At 39.3% G+C, this 14,164-nt stretch overlaps 1 protein-coding gene across 3 annotated transcripts in view; it reads right to left on the reverse strand.

Moving 5' to 3' along the window:
* Positions 1-14,164, reverse strand: part of LOC140494676 (nuclear receptor ROR-beta-like) — an 80,722-nt gene that overhangs the window by 38,080 nt on the left and 28,478 nt on the right. The window contains exon 1 of one of the 3 annotated variants that reach the window (XM_072594134.1): positions 7,545-7,660. The exons of the other annotated variants lie outside the window; for them this stretch is intronic. Within the exon in view, the coding sequence (XP_072450235.1) occupies positions 7,545-7,563 (19 nt within the window). The 5' untranslated portion in view covers positions 7,564-7,660. Of the gene's footprint in view, positions 1-7,544; positions 7,661-14,164 lie in introns of those variants that run through there. 3 annotated transcript variants of the gene reach the window in all.

The raw sequence follows: 14,164 nt of genomic DNA on the forward strand, positions 1-14,164 counted from the left end.
TATGGTTTTCTACTTTTAATATGTTTGTCTGAAGATTACTGAAATGTTTATGGGTTCAGGTACAAGGACAAATATCTTGCTACTGATTCCTGACAGAAAGATCTGATTGGACTTATCCCCTTACATTGAAATTAATTAAAGATCACTCAACTCTGAATTTGGAAAAGAACAAGTGACTCAATTGTAAATATAATTTTTTAAGCATGTCTGGCAATATTCTATAGCATCCTGAAATCTAACTGTAAAGGTTGATTATTTGTGTTCAGAAACATATTTGAAAATCCTATTAATCTTCTTCCTTCAGATACCACACCCCAAGAAGGTGCTGACAACCACAGATAGTCATTGCATTGGCCAGGCCGATGCTTGGCAAAGTGATTTCTATAACTTTCTGTGAGAAATTCTCCCATTCTTACCATTAAGCAAATTGGAACGATATATTGGCTGGTAGTCAATTTTTTTATTTCAAAAATATATTTTATTCATAAAAATGATACAGTAGAACCTCAATTATCCAATAATCAATTATCTGAATTTCAGATTATCTGAACAAGATCTCAAGTCCCATAAAAATGGCATTATGCAAATCAGCATTCAGTTATTGGTTAAACGGCATTATGGTGTGCATTGCTGGATAACCAAGAAATGTTCAGACAACCGGCACTCATAAATTAACACTTGTTTATGATCAGATCAATTATCCAAATGATCAATTATTCGAACAACATACTCCTCACTTGTCTTGTTTGGATAAGCGAGATTCTCTGTAGTCACTGAAGCAGTTTAGTTATGTACAGTCGCATATGAACAAACATTTGAATTTGACTCACTGCAGCAGCAAACCAAAGGTATTTCTTACTTGTACACAATTATGTTTGCATATATTAGATTAGATTACAGTATGGAAACAGGCCCTTCGGCCCAACAAGTCCACACCGACCCGCCGAAGTGCAACCCACCCATACTCCTACATTTACCCCTTCACCTAACACTATGGGCAATTTAGCATGGCCAATTCACCTGACCTGCACATCTTTGGACTGTGGGAGGAAACCGGAGCACCCGGAGGAAACCCACGCAGACACAGGGAGAATGTGCAAACTCCATACAGTCAGTCGCCTGAGTCGGGAATTGAACCCAGGTCTCTGGCGGTGTGAGGCAGCAGTGCTAACCACTGTGCCGCCCATATTTGAGGCATCAGGAAAGTCCAATAACTGAACTGACCCCCATTTAACTTTAGCTGAAAGATCTTAGATGGATGTCTTTCCTCACTGCACCTTGGCAACAGCTGCCCCAAGCTTTAGTGCATCCCTCAGCACGTAGTACTGGACTTTGGAAATATGCCACTCTGCAATACTCGGCTGAGGTCAAGTTCTTGCTCTGGACGACCAACAAGTTTCGTGCAGATCAAAGTGCGTTATCAATCTGTTTGGATGTGTTCAGAGTGTACTTTCTGTGGCCATCAAGTCCTGAAGGGGTACCTGAACGCAAGGTTTCTAGCCCAGAGGTAAGGATGTGTCCACTGCATCACAAAACTTCCATGCTCCCAACTGTCCTGTTTTATAATAGATTTTGTGCTAGTTTTTATGACACACAAAATATGTTTGGGGGCTAGGTCAATGCCTCTCTGCCCATCCCTGACCTGATCCTCTTAAACAATAAACAAATGGGTGCCAAGATCAATTAATTGGCTTATTTCTCCAAAGGACATTGGTGAACCAGATGGATTTCATTACAATTGGCACATTTCAGTGTTTTCTTGTGTCTGCAGCAAGTTATCAGATTTGTAAATTTAAATGTCACAATTTGGCATTGTGAGATTTTAACCCATTACCTCTTGACTGTTAGACTTGTATCATAACCAAAGGATGGCAAGTGATTGTGAACAGCAAAACAGCAAGTGTTATCCCCACTGGCCTGCATTATTGAAGAACCATACCTTACTATAGAATAAAAGATATTTAATCATATAATAAAGGCAGAAAATGCTCGGAATTCTCAATAAGTCATGAAACATCTGTATGTAGATATGTTGAGTTAACAGGTTGAATCTTATTGATTCCTGACACCAGGGTGCCTCTTTTCATTGAGCCCCACAAACCCAGAAGCCAATCTGGTAATGGGGTGGCCAGCAACAGACCTTTCACAGGAATCAGGATCTGGGTGCTGGTCACTATTGAATGGAAAGCAACTTTTTTGCTCATCAGTATCTGATTCTGGCTGCTCCTCAACTGAAATATACTGGAGTCCCATACTCACTTAACAATCCAAGTCACAAGACTTCAAATGGGTAAAGTGGGAGGGATAGAATTTCAAGGGGTGGGGAAGGCAGAAAAGGAGGGGGTGAGGGAGCCTTTAAAGAAATCAGCAGCAAGGGCAGAGGTGCTGCTCTCAGTAAGCCAACCCCCCTTTCTGATGTTGAATCCATCAATCAGGCTCTGAGTGCTTTGCATTGAGGATCACACATCCTAGTTCCTGGAAAATGACAAACTAGATGCACAACTTTAGTTCCTGTACATACCATACAATGACAGCCTGCCTGCAGCTGGGTGAATACCAGCAGTGGCTGGATAAAGCTCTCACTCATTGGTGAATTGGTGACATGGTGAGAGTTCCAACCATGCGCCTTTATACCCCTGACCTAGTTCTAGCAGAGGTGGGAAGGTGATGGGGTTCAGGTACACCACCATCCCACCTAATTCAATGCTTTCCCAGCATTCAGAGTGTAGCACAAGAGGGGCACAATATTCTGCTCAACGACTCAGAGGTCTGTGACCTTTCGCCAGCCCTGAAATGGAGTGTTATTCAGTTTCTCACTCCACATATCAAGTATTTTCAGCACTTTTTGTCCTTATTTCAGATTTCCAGCACCATAATGTTAGTTCTTCTCATGTTACTGCTTCATTATGACTGAAATTTCTGCCTCAAGTTTGGAATACAGCTTCATCCTGGTCGCCAAATAACACATTCTGAAATGGTCATCTAGCAATCCTAGCCACGACACCTAATGATTCAGTTTGTTCATCAGACTTTGGTAGCAGCTCAACTTTTTGCTGACGTTGCAAACCCTCTTAAAATTAAGTTGAAAAGAATTTTTTGTCACGTTTTTCTAACCTGAAATTTACATGTTAAGAACTAGGAGCCAGAATAGGCAATTCAAGCCTGCTCTGACATTTAGCTTGATCCTGGCTGATTTCTCCTCAACCCCAATCTCAGTTTTCTGTCCAGTCTCCATAACCCTTCAACCCGTTACAAATTAAAAATCTATCTCTTCCTTAAATTTACTCAATGTTCCAGCATCCACCACACTTCAGGGTGGTGAATTCCATAGAAGTTTTTTTTTAGATTAGATTACTTACAGAGTGGAAACAGGCCCTTCAGCCCAACAAGTCCATACCGACCCGCCGAAGCGGCAACCCACCCATACCCCTACATCTACCCCTTACCTAACACTACAGGCAATTTAGCATGGCCAGTTCACCTGAACTGCACATATTTGGACTGTGGGAGGAAACCGGAGCACCCAGAGGAAACCCATGCAGACACGGGGAGAACGTGCAAACTCCACACAGTCAGTCACCTGAGGCAGGAATTGAACCCGGGTCTCTGGCGCTGTGAGGCAGCAGTGCTAACCACTGTGCCACCATGCCGCCCACATGATGTATGATGTATTCGGTGTCAGCAGAAGGTTTCAAAGTTAACATTGTGTCCTCTTCCAACTGATTTCAGTACTTTACAGCCACCAATCATCACCGATTGACATATTTTTTTAAAAAAATTTATTCAGCAATACATTGAGCACGATACTTAAAGACGGATCAGGTTAGTCAAGATCACGCCCAAGTTCCTAACTTGCCCCTGATCAACTTCGTGGATGATCCCACAGGTTACGATCAAGGTGAACAGGAAATATCACATTCCACAATATTCTAAAACTTCCCATAAGTTCAGATTTGTATTGATATAATCTATAGAATGCAACATTTAAGTTAAAGCTAAGGATGGAACACTCTTGTAAACCTTTGGGATTATACATAATATTGGTTTTAATAGTCAAATTTAAGACAGTACTTCCTGTTTAAATAGGCTGAGAAAGTTGTTTGCTTTATTGCCTTCTTGATGTGGGATCTATTTACCCGAGGTCACAATAGGAGGAAACAAATAAAGCCAGAGGGTTAAAAATAACCGAAAAGATTTTGCATACCTGAAAAATGTAATGTCTCAGTATCTGGGACACATGTTACAAACTTTCACGAATATTGATTATCACAGTATGGGCTGCAAGTTCACAGTTTCATTGACAGCTCTAATTTTTTGTCAGTGATGAGCTCTATTTTATGTGGGGCTGTGAATATAAATATTGTTTTTGCAGAGGACTTGTGAAAGTACTTAAATAAACTGAATGGATTTTTATCAGTGAGCTTTGTTTTTAAGTATAGTTGTCTTTAGATATTTAGTGTTTTATTTTATGTTATTTCAGTATGGCTCCTAAGGTGTTCCCATGGTGATTACAGGGTGAGCTGGCATGGAGTGAGTAACAGCAAAGAGTGGTGGGGGTGGGCATGGATTGGCAGAATTAGCATTAAGGTGGCATGGGGCTATAAGGGATTATGGGTGAGGGTTATCGGTTAGCACAGGCATCAAAAGGAATCAAATGAATGGGTAGAAAAGCTTAGGTTGGCACAGAGAGTATGAAGAGCTATGAAACGTTGGGGCAAGAGAAATGGATTGAGAGTGGGTGAGGGGACTTAGAGGGCTTAATTTTTCAAATTACCAATTTAAAATAACCTCTCTCAGGCAGCAGGCTGGACTCCAGTACAGACAGCGTCCAACTGCCCACACTACTAACCATGTCTGAGTTCTACTCTCACCTTCAGGGGCAATTTACATGCAGCTGTTTCCTCTGAGCCAGGTTTGCTTAGCCAGGAATACTCTCTGCACCAGCTTCAGTGTGAAAATCAAGACCTATTATTCTATCAGGTGACATTTTCTTGTTCATACATTAAATATAAATATTGTTATATTCTTTAATATCTCCAATCAATTTTAGTCCTTCAGGTAAAGTACCCTTTTTAAGAATATTGCGTGTCAAGACTTACATTTAGTTCCCACAAAGAACATAAAGGTGAAATAGTATGAACAATGTTAAGGTTTAAGAAAGATTGAGGAAAGTGGTTTATTTTATTGTATCAAAGTTCCAGTAATAAAGCATCTTTAATATAGAGAAATGCCTCAGGTACTTTACAGGGCTGCAATCAGACAATAGTTGACACAGAGCCAAAGTGACATTGAGAATCATTAGCACTTCTGAACTAAAGTTTGGTCTTAAAATAAAAGCAAGCTACTGCAGATGGAGATCTGAAATTTAAAAAATCATAAAGTATCTTGAAAATTCAGGAAGACAGAGTATCTATAGAGACAGAAATGGAGTTAATGTTTCAAGTAATTTTCTTTGGTAGGAAGGGCTCTCTCTCATTAGAGAGAGACGACTGCTGATGATTTAACTTCAGGGTCACCACATCTCAAGTGAGGGCAGAGGTTGAGAAGGCTGGACCTTTCACAGTAACCTCAGCCAGTTCGAGAATTGAACCTGCTCTGTTGGTGACACTCTGAATTGCAAACTATCCATCCAGCCAACCGAGCTAACCTTAGAGGGGGTACAGTATCAGAAAATCAGCCAATGGTCACTGTAAGATACTTTAGCCTTTTTGTTCCAAAACATCTCACACATAAAACGCTCACAATATTTTTAGTTACTGTCTCACAGGGCTAGCGAGCAAGAACAATATTTCTAAATCTATGCTGATTACTCGTTTGGATGTTGTGGCCTTTACACAAGCACTGACAGTATCTTGTATAATATTCGTCAGTATTTTCCCCTCAGGACTGATGTTACAAGAATGAAGTAAGTTGAAAAAAAAAGTGACTTTTTGATGAGCACAAAAACTTGTTCAAAATAATAGTTTCGGCCAGATGAACAGGTAAATATAAATAACAGGAAACTAGAAAGGAAACAAAAACTATTTCCTGTTTAGAATTTATTTTTTAAGATAATCTACACAACTTAGGTTGGCGAAAACACAGAAGGAATGAATTCGTGGAAGAGACCTTGAATAGAATTTTATTCATAGAATTTTAATTTTTTTCTTCAACAGCTTTCACAACCCTTTTACATTACCTTGAGTGAAAATGGAGTAGGACTGCAGATAGTATGACTAAGCAGTTACAAAACATTGCAGGTTTTATGGACAACCAACCATAATATAGTTAGACCATATTGAAAACTAACAAACTAGAAATGAAAATTTTCTTAATGGATTAGTATTAACATATACCTTACAAAGTATTATATTTATAATGCAACTACAGCAAATGATTTGCTTTTATTATTTCAAAAAAAAGAAAAGAGGAGCTTCACTCACTACACTGAGCACAAACATTAGTCACACCTCAGTTATATTTATCCATGTGTAATTGAGTTCTGATTATGCAGGATTTTGGAGATTAGATTAGATTACATTACACAGTGTGGAAACAGGCCCTTTGGCCCAACAAGTCCACACCGACCCGCCAAAGCGCAACCCACCCATACACCTACATTTACCCCTTACCTAACACTACGGGCAATTTAGCATGGCCAATTCACCTGACCTGCACATCTTTGGACTGTGGGAGGAAACCGGAGCACCCGGAGGAAATCCACACAGACATAGGGAGAATGTGCAAACTCCACACAACCGCCTGAGGCGGGAATTAAACCCGGGTCTCAGGCACTGTGAGGCAGCAGTGCTAACCACTGTGCCACCGTGCCGCCCACAACTTATCGGCAGGTCATTGGCATATATATCAGCAGAGCATAAAATCCACAAACATTTTTATCAGCTTCAGAATCACACTGCTCTTTGGAAAATATTACTGTAGGATCAAAAGAGCTTAGTGGAAAGTGCTAAGCTAGCTTTGATGAGATTACTTGTACAGAGACCCTTCTTCGAGATTTGGAAGATATTAATATTCTGCACAAGAACGTACAATTAAATCTCAATTAAGTAATGCAAAAACAAAGTACTGCAGAGGTTGGAAATCTCAAATAAACAAAAAGTGCTGGAAATAATCAGCAGGTTGGGCAGTATATGTGGAGAGAGAGAGACAGTTAATGTCTGAGATTGACAACATCTCAACAAAGCCATAAAACAACAAAAGAAAACCCCATTATTATTAATTATTCATCACTTCCCATAATTCTTTCTCAGAATAGTGCTTATATCTATTTTGTGACTAAAAAGAGATTCCAGAATTAGAAAAGTCGATAAATCAGTGGGTATGACCCATTAGACATATGCCATTTTCTGTGCATCATGGAATGTGTTTTCCCAGCTTCTTTGCAACGCCTGCTGATCAACATATTCAACATTAAAGCAGCGCTAGGCTGTTCTCCCTGTTTTAAGCAGAAGTTTTAAATATTAGACACAAACATCAATGAGAGAAACAAAGTATCAAACTTCCTCAATGTTGAATACCAGTAACTTCAACTAATTGATACTTACAGTGGGATGGATTTTTCATTTCAAAATTAAACTCAATACTCCTCTTAAACCATTCCTATCTGCCAATTTGCAAACAGTATCTGCTGCTCTGTTTCCCGTGGCACAGAGTAAAGCAGTGCTTACACTAATAGGATTTAACATGGAACACTCTATTCAGCTCCTTTCAAAGTGCATTACTCAGCTATCAATTCCACAACATATCTAATGAAGGTCTCTAAACCAAACTCAGCAGCAATGTTTTTGTTTAGTTTCAAAAAAACTTTCAGACCCTGGAGGCATTTAACAAAATGCACCTGTAATCGCTTCTTTCTATTCTGATAGGTTGCTCCATTGTATCCAGTGACTAAGTCATTAAAAATAAGCAACAGCTTTCAAATACTGAAATCATTTACCCTGGCAGTTATGTAACTGTCAAAATCTAAATGTTTTTTGTCAAGTAAAAGACAAAATTAAAAATTCTGAGTACATGCTGAAACAACAATCTTGAAATGAAAAAGAAAATGGCACAATAGTAATCACATGGTAAAATATTAAGGCCTTTGAGACTAAACAAATTGGCTGATTCACTGTTAGAATATATTTTTTAAAATATGTTAATAAGATAAAAGAAGTAGAGAAAATCTTAGCACTGCATTTCAAAACCTTTTCCTATGAAAGGAATATGAAACATATAAATCTTTCCATTTTCTGCATGGAGTTGCTCTTACATTTTTTTCTTAATATGACTTTGTACACAAGTCTCTCTTGGTAATGAATTCAGATACAGAATGGGAAAATCTGAAATGCCAATTAACTTACTGCAGACTTAATGGTAGATAACTTTTCATGCATTATTCTTCCAAATGAGCAAACGGATCAAAGGACGCCAAAATCTCCACTTAAAAGATGCATTATTTTGATCTTCTACACTTTTAGAATCAGTTACTACATTTCGTCCAAAGAAGACAAGTCAGTATAATGTAAAAACAATGACTGCAGATGCTGAAAACCAAATACTGGATTAGTGGTGCTGGAAGAGCACAGCAGTTCAAGTCAGTATAGTGGCTGCACTCTTTTTCATTTTGCAAGATTCAAATTAGACTGTCAAAAGTTGAGGAAAACTGCAGATGTTTCAGATTTTTAAATTAACTTTTGAATCAACATCGAAAATGATTAAAGAGTACACTTGACGTGTCTTTATTTTAACAGTGATAATTTTCCAACTAGCTGGCTGATTATACAAACCATATTATAAAATTGAAACAAAATCACAAACATAGAACAATATTTAAGATTTTCAAATTCCTATAAATTAAATTACAATAACGCTTAGTCATAGAGACATAGTGTCATAGAAATGTACAACATGGAAACAGACTCTTTGGTCTAACCCGTCCATGCCGACCAGATATCCCAACCCAATCTAGTCCCATCTGCCAGCACCTGGCCCATACCCCTCCAAACCCTTCCTATTCATATACCCATCCAAATGCCTCTTAAATGTTGCAATTGTACCACCCTCCACCACTTCCTCTGGTAGCTTATTCCATACCCGTACCACCCTCTGTGTGAAAATGTTCCCCTTAGGTCTCTTTTATATCTTTCCCATCTCACCCTAAACCTATGCCCTCTAGTTCTGGACTCCCCGACCCCAGGGAAAAGACTTTGTCTATTTACCCTATCCATGCTCCTCATAATTTTGTAACCCTCTAGAAGGTCACCCCTCAGCCTCCGATGCTCCAGGGAAAACAGCCCCAGCCTGTTCAGCCTCTCCCTATAGCTCAAATCCTCCAACCCTGGCAATATCCTTGTAAATCTTTTCTGAACCCTTTCAAGTTTCACAACATCTTTCCAATAGGAAGGAGACCAGAATTACATGCAATATTCCAACAGTGGCCTAACCAATGTCCTGTACAGCTGCAACATGACCTCCAACTCCTCTACTCATTACTCTGACCAATAAAGGAAAGCATACCAAACGCCTTCTTCACTATCCTATCTACCTGCGACTCCACTTTCAAGGAGCTATGAACCTGTACTCCAAGGTCCCTTTGTTCAGCAACACTCCCTAGGACCTTACCGTTAAGCGTATAAGTCCTGCTAAGATTTGCTTTCCCAAAATGCAGGTCCTCGCATTTATCTGAATTAAACTCCATCCGCCACTTCTCAGCCCATTGGTCCAACAGGTCAAGATTCTGTTGTAATCTGAGGTAACCCTCTTCACTGTCCACCACACCTCCAATTTTGGTGTCATCTGTAAAATTACTAACTGTACTTCTTATGCTCACATCCAAATCATTTATGTAAGTGACAAAAAGTAGAGGACCCAGTATTGATTCTTTGGCACTCCACTGGTCACACGCCTCCAGTCTGAAAAACAACCCTCCACCACCACCCTCTGTCTTCTACCTTTGAGCCAGTTCTGTACCTAAATGACTAGATCTCCCTGTATTCCGTGAGATCTAACCTTGCTAACCAGTCTCCCATGGGGAACCTTGTCGAACACTTTACTGAAGTCCATATAGATCACATCTACTGCTCTGCCCTCAACAATCCTCTTTGTTACTTGCTCTAAAAATTCAATCAAATTTGTGAGACATGATTTCCCACGCACAACGCCATGTTGACTATCCTTAATTAGTCCTTGCCATTCCAAATACATGTACATCCTGTCCCTCAGGATTCCCTCCAATAACTTGCCCACCACTGATGTCAGGCTCACTGGTCTGTAGTTCCCTGGCTTGTCTTTACCACCCTTAAACAGTGGCACCACATTAGCCAACGTCCAGTCTTCCGGCACCTCACCTGTGACTATCGATGATCCAAATATCTCAGCAAGAGGCCCAGCAATCATTTCTCAGAAAAGCTGTCTTGACCATTTATGCAATTGGGAATACATGTGCCCATGTAGAACATTTACCACTGACCCTATCAAAGTTCACAGGTCAGGAATGTCATGTGATTTAAATGCATTCACTAGGCTAGGGCCATCTGCCCTTTTGTCCTTAAAGGCCCGCAAGTTGTATAAGAAGTCACAGCAATCCTTCAATTCACTTTTGCACTCTCATGGAAATACGTTGAGAACATCTAGTGTTGTAATTGTAGGCCTAAGCTCGGCCCCACTTCAGGTTTGCAATGCAAAGTGATGACAATAGCACAGGTTCAATTCCTGCACTGCCTGAGGTTAACAAGAAGGAAATTGCATTCTTAATCTCTCCTCTTGCCTGAGATGTGGTGACCTTCAGGTTAAACCACCACCAGTCGTCTCTCTAATGAGAAAGCAGCCCTCTGATCTGTGGCATCATTAACTTCTTGCCTGACAGAGGGACTATTATTTAGCCAACGTCCATTTTATTTCAGACTCTAATTGTTAACTGTCAAATTGGTTAATGTCACAATTTCCTGGAATCCATTCTGAATACAGCAATAAAGTACAATACAGAGAGTATAACATGAGGTCTAGGTCAGCTGGTATTGTGGTACAGTGTCATTTCATTTCTGGACAAACAGTCCAAAATCAGCATGGATTTTTGAAATACAAATGCTTAGTCTGCCACCTGCATGAGTTCTACAATTTTAACATCACCTCTTTTGGATAACGAGGTTCTATTGTTGAAAACTGCTCACATGTTGCTGTTGCACAGGCCAGATAAATGGCTGTTGTGGGAAATGTAAAAGTATTGCAGCAATATAAATTATTGCTGCTTTTCAGAAGATTTAGATTAGCATTGAATGAGTGCCTTGCAATTTGTTCATGCCATATCTGACCTGGAAGTAACTTTCAGAGGGTATAAAAACTCTAAGGACAGAATTGCCCATTATTTTTCAACATGTGGGGCTGAGTGAAGAACACACCAACCCCATTAGTGAGAAACTTAACTTACTGCCTGCCAAGCAGGTTATAAAGTGCTGATAGGAGAGCAAGGAACCAGTATCTCACCCAGTCACAGGCCTCAACATTGGTGAATAGGTTGCTAGAAGCAGGGGTACTAAAATCTGCTGGTTGAGGCCTACTTCTTGTGGGGGAGGAGGGGGGGTTCAGTGGAAGGGTAAGTTTCTTTTCTCTTCTTATAGTAGGGTTGGCTATTTGGGGAAGGGGGGGACATGGGTTTAGGCAGAGGGGGTAAAGGGGTACTGCAGGTAAAAGGTAGAGAGAGTGGGGTATTGGAGGTCTGAACCAAGCAGTTAGCAGGTCACCATGGCTTCCCACTCAGGAAACTAGTCACCTTAATTGCCTACTGGAGAGCCAAGTTATTGGTGAGGTGGAGGCTTGAGGCTCTTACGTGGCCTTAATTGACCACTTAAGGACTTTAATTGCTGGTGAGTTGGGAAAGTCACCCATGGATGTTCTCACTCAGCATCTGAATGCTGAGATAGCAAGAAGGAGGTGAGTTTCAAAGACCATCTTGCTCAGTTATGTCTCTTTCTTACCATCTCTCCTTACTCGAGGAATATTGAACCCATAATACAGATGATATTTCTCACAACGGTATGCTTAAAATTTCACCAAAATATTTAAATGAAATTTTTTTTAGCATGTCAGAAATAAAATTTAATCAGACCAAATAAAGTTTTAAGCATTCTCTCAGGACTTGCTCAAATCACAGTGCAGTCTTTTTTTGTTTATAAGCTGATCATATTTTAAAGGTTAACAAAGTACATGTGTCTTATGGATGCTAATCACAAGATATGATTTTTTTGACAGGACAACAATATAATAATTGGCAACTCAAAACTGATCTAATAAAAGCTCATATTTTGGTTAAGTCCATCTAGGCGAAAGTGTGTTCGAAATTTTATTTTAGTGTCTATTGTAGCTATCAGCAAAGCATTCACCATCACAGAGCGACACAAAAACAAAACAACAGATGGCCTCAGTGGGCAGATCCCTGTGATTAGCCAAATTAAGTAACCAATGGACAGAGAACTTAAGATAACAACCAATACCCCATTTCAGTCAATGCCTTTGGAACTCCCTACTGGCTTAGTGGGTAATGTGCCAAATGAAATGTTGCTGAGGCCCACAGATCTGGGCTGAACTGGTTGAATGCCCATTCTGTGCTGAATTAGCCAGTCTTAGAAGAAAAGGCAGTGGATATGTTCCAATTGGCTTTTGTATCTTCAATATAAAAAGGGCAAAACAAACTCTGCTAGAATACTATATTGTCCAATGACCCCGTTGAAAGTGTGAAACTATCAGGTGCAGTCCAGGATGAGTTTCTCTATGATAGCCGCAACTGTTGGATGATGTGATACACAGTGATTTTCTGACTGAAAGCTAAAGAACAGGAACTTAGGCAAGGTTCCAAAAAACTTTCAAGTGAATGAGAACAGGAGAAAGGGGGAAAGATAAAGATACAAATGCATTAAGAGGCACACACATAATTATTAAAAAAATTTTTCATACTGGTCCAATCTACAGAGATGGAACAGAACATTTTACATTGTTGAATAAATTGCTAAATTTTTATCCATTCTTCCTCCTGTAACTATTTTAAACTAAACCTTTTTTTGCAATTTCAGAAATAGCACATGGGGAAAAGATGCATCAGAACTGATAAGAAGCATCCCCGAAACACAAACAATTTGTTGCAAGCTCTTGCCTATGCTGAGCATCAGCAGAATTCAGAGAGGTTGGTAAAGCTGCTAACCACAAATGTCGCTTTAAGCTTTATCAACAGCAGTCCCAACTGAAGATATCATACCTTGAGACAGGCAAGTTCTGAAAAAAAAATGCATCTTTAAAAACGTACTGTTAAATTAACTTTTCTGCTCGCCTTACAACATGCTGCAAGATTTACTATCTAAAGTCAAAATGATGGAAGACTTAAAAATATCTTCATACATTCAATCTTTATATTGATACTATGGTTTAACATTACACAGTTATAAAAAAAGTCAATGTGTATCATACTAGTATATTAATTTTCTATTATAAATTTTATTGATATGATAAAAATCTGTTTTTAATCAGTTTTATCACCCTTTTTGATCTTCAGACCCAGAAAAGTGCTATTCTAGACTGTTTCTCACACCATTACAAAGACAGTGTATTGAAAACTTGAGCAATAAATTAAACACGGCTAAATATATATATATATACACACACTAGAAACAAACTGGAACCACAGTTTATTTTTTTTTAAAATCAGCAGACTTACATGAGGGCATCTTCTATTGCTCAAATGCTGCAGTGTAGAGGCATTGAGTGCTTCCTATTTAGTTAATTTGATCATCTTCCTTGATGCACAGAACCACAGTGCAGTTACAAAAAGGTATACAGTGGTGAGTACTTCCTTTAATTCAACAATAAGCAGCAGTCAAGCTATGCACATCTATTTACAGGCTGGATTGATGAACCACAGTTATGTGGTGTGCTGGATTTCTTAAACAACTATTTGAAACCATTTTGCCACAATATGTTATACAATTTTCACAGAATGTGTTATAGGCTTGCACACTGTGCTTTCACCTCTTGGTTTGAATTCAAACCAGTGATGAGATCGTAATCGTATCTCTGGTTGCAAAATTTGCTGCAAAATAACTTTGAGGGTAGTATGAACATAGGATCTCATAACCGGTAAATCAGAGAAGTGTAGGATATACACCACAATTTACTATCTTACTAAACAAGACAAGTG

Source organism: Chiloscyllium punctatum, chromosome 24 (assembly GCF_047496795.1).
Source record: "Chiloscyllium punctatum isolate Juve2018m chromosome 24, sChiPun1.3, whole genome shotgun sequence".
Taxonomy (NCBI): Eukaryota; Metazoa; Chordata; class Chondrichthyes; order Orectolobiformes; family Hemiscylliidae; genus Chiloscyllium; species Chiloscyllium punctatum.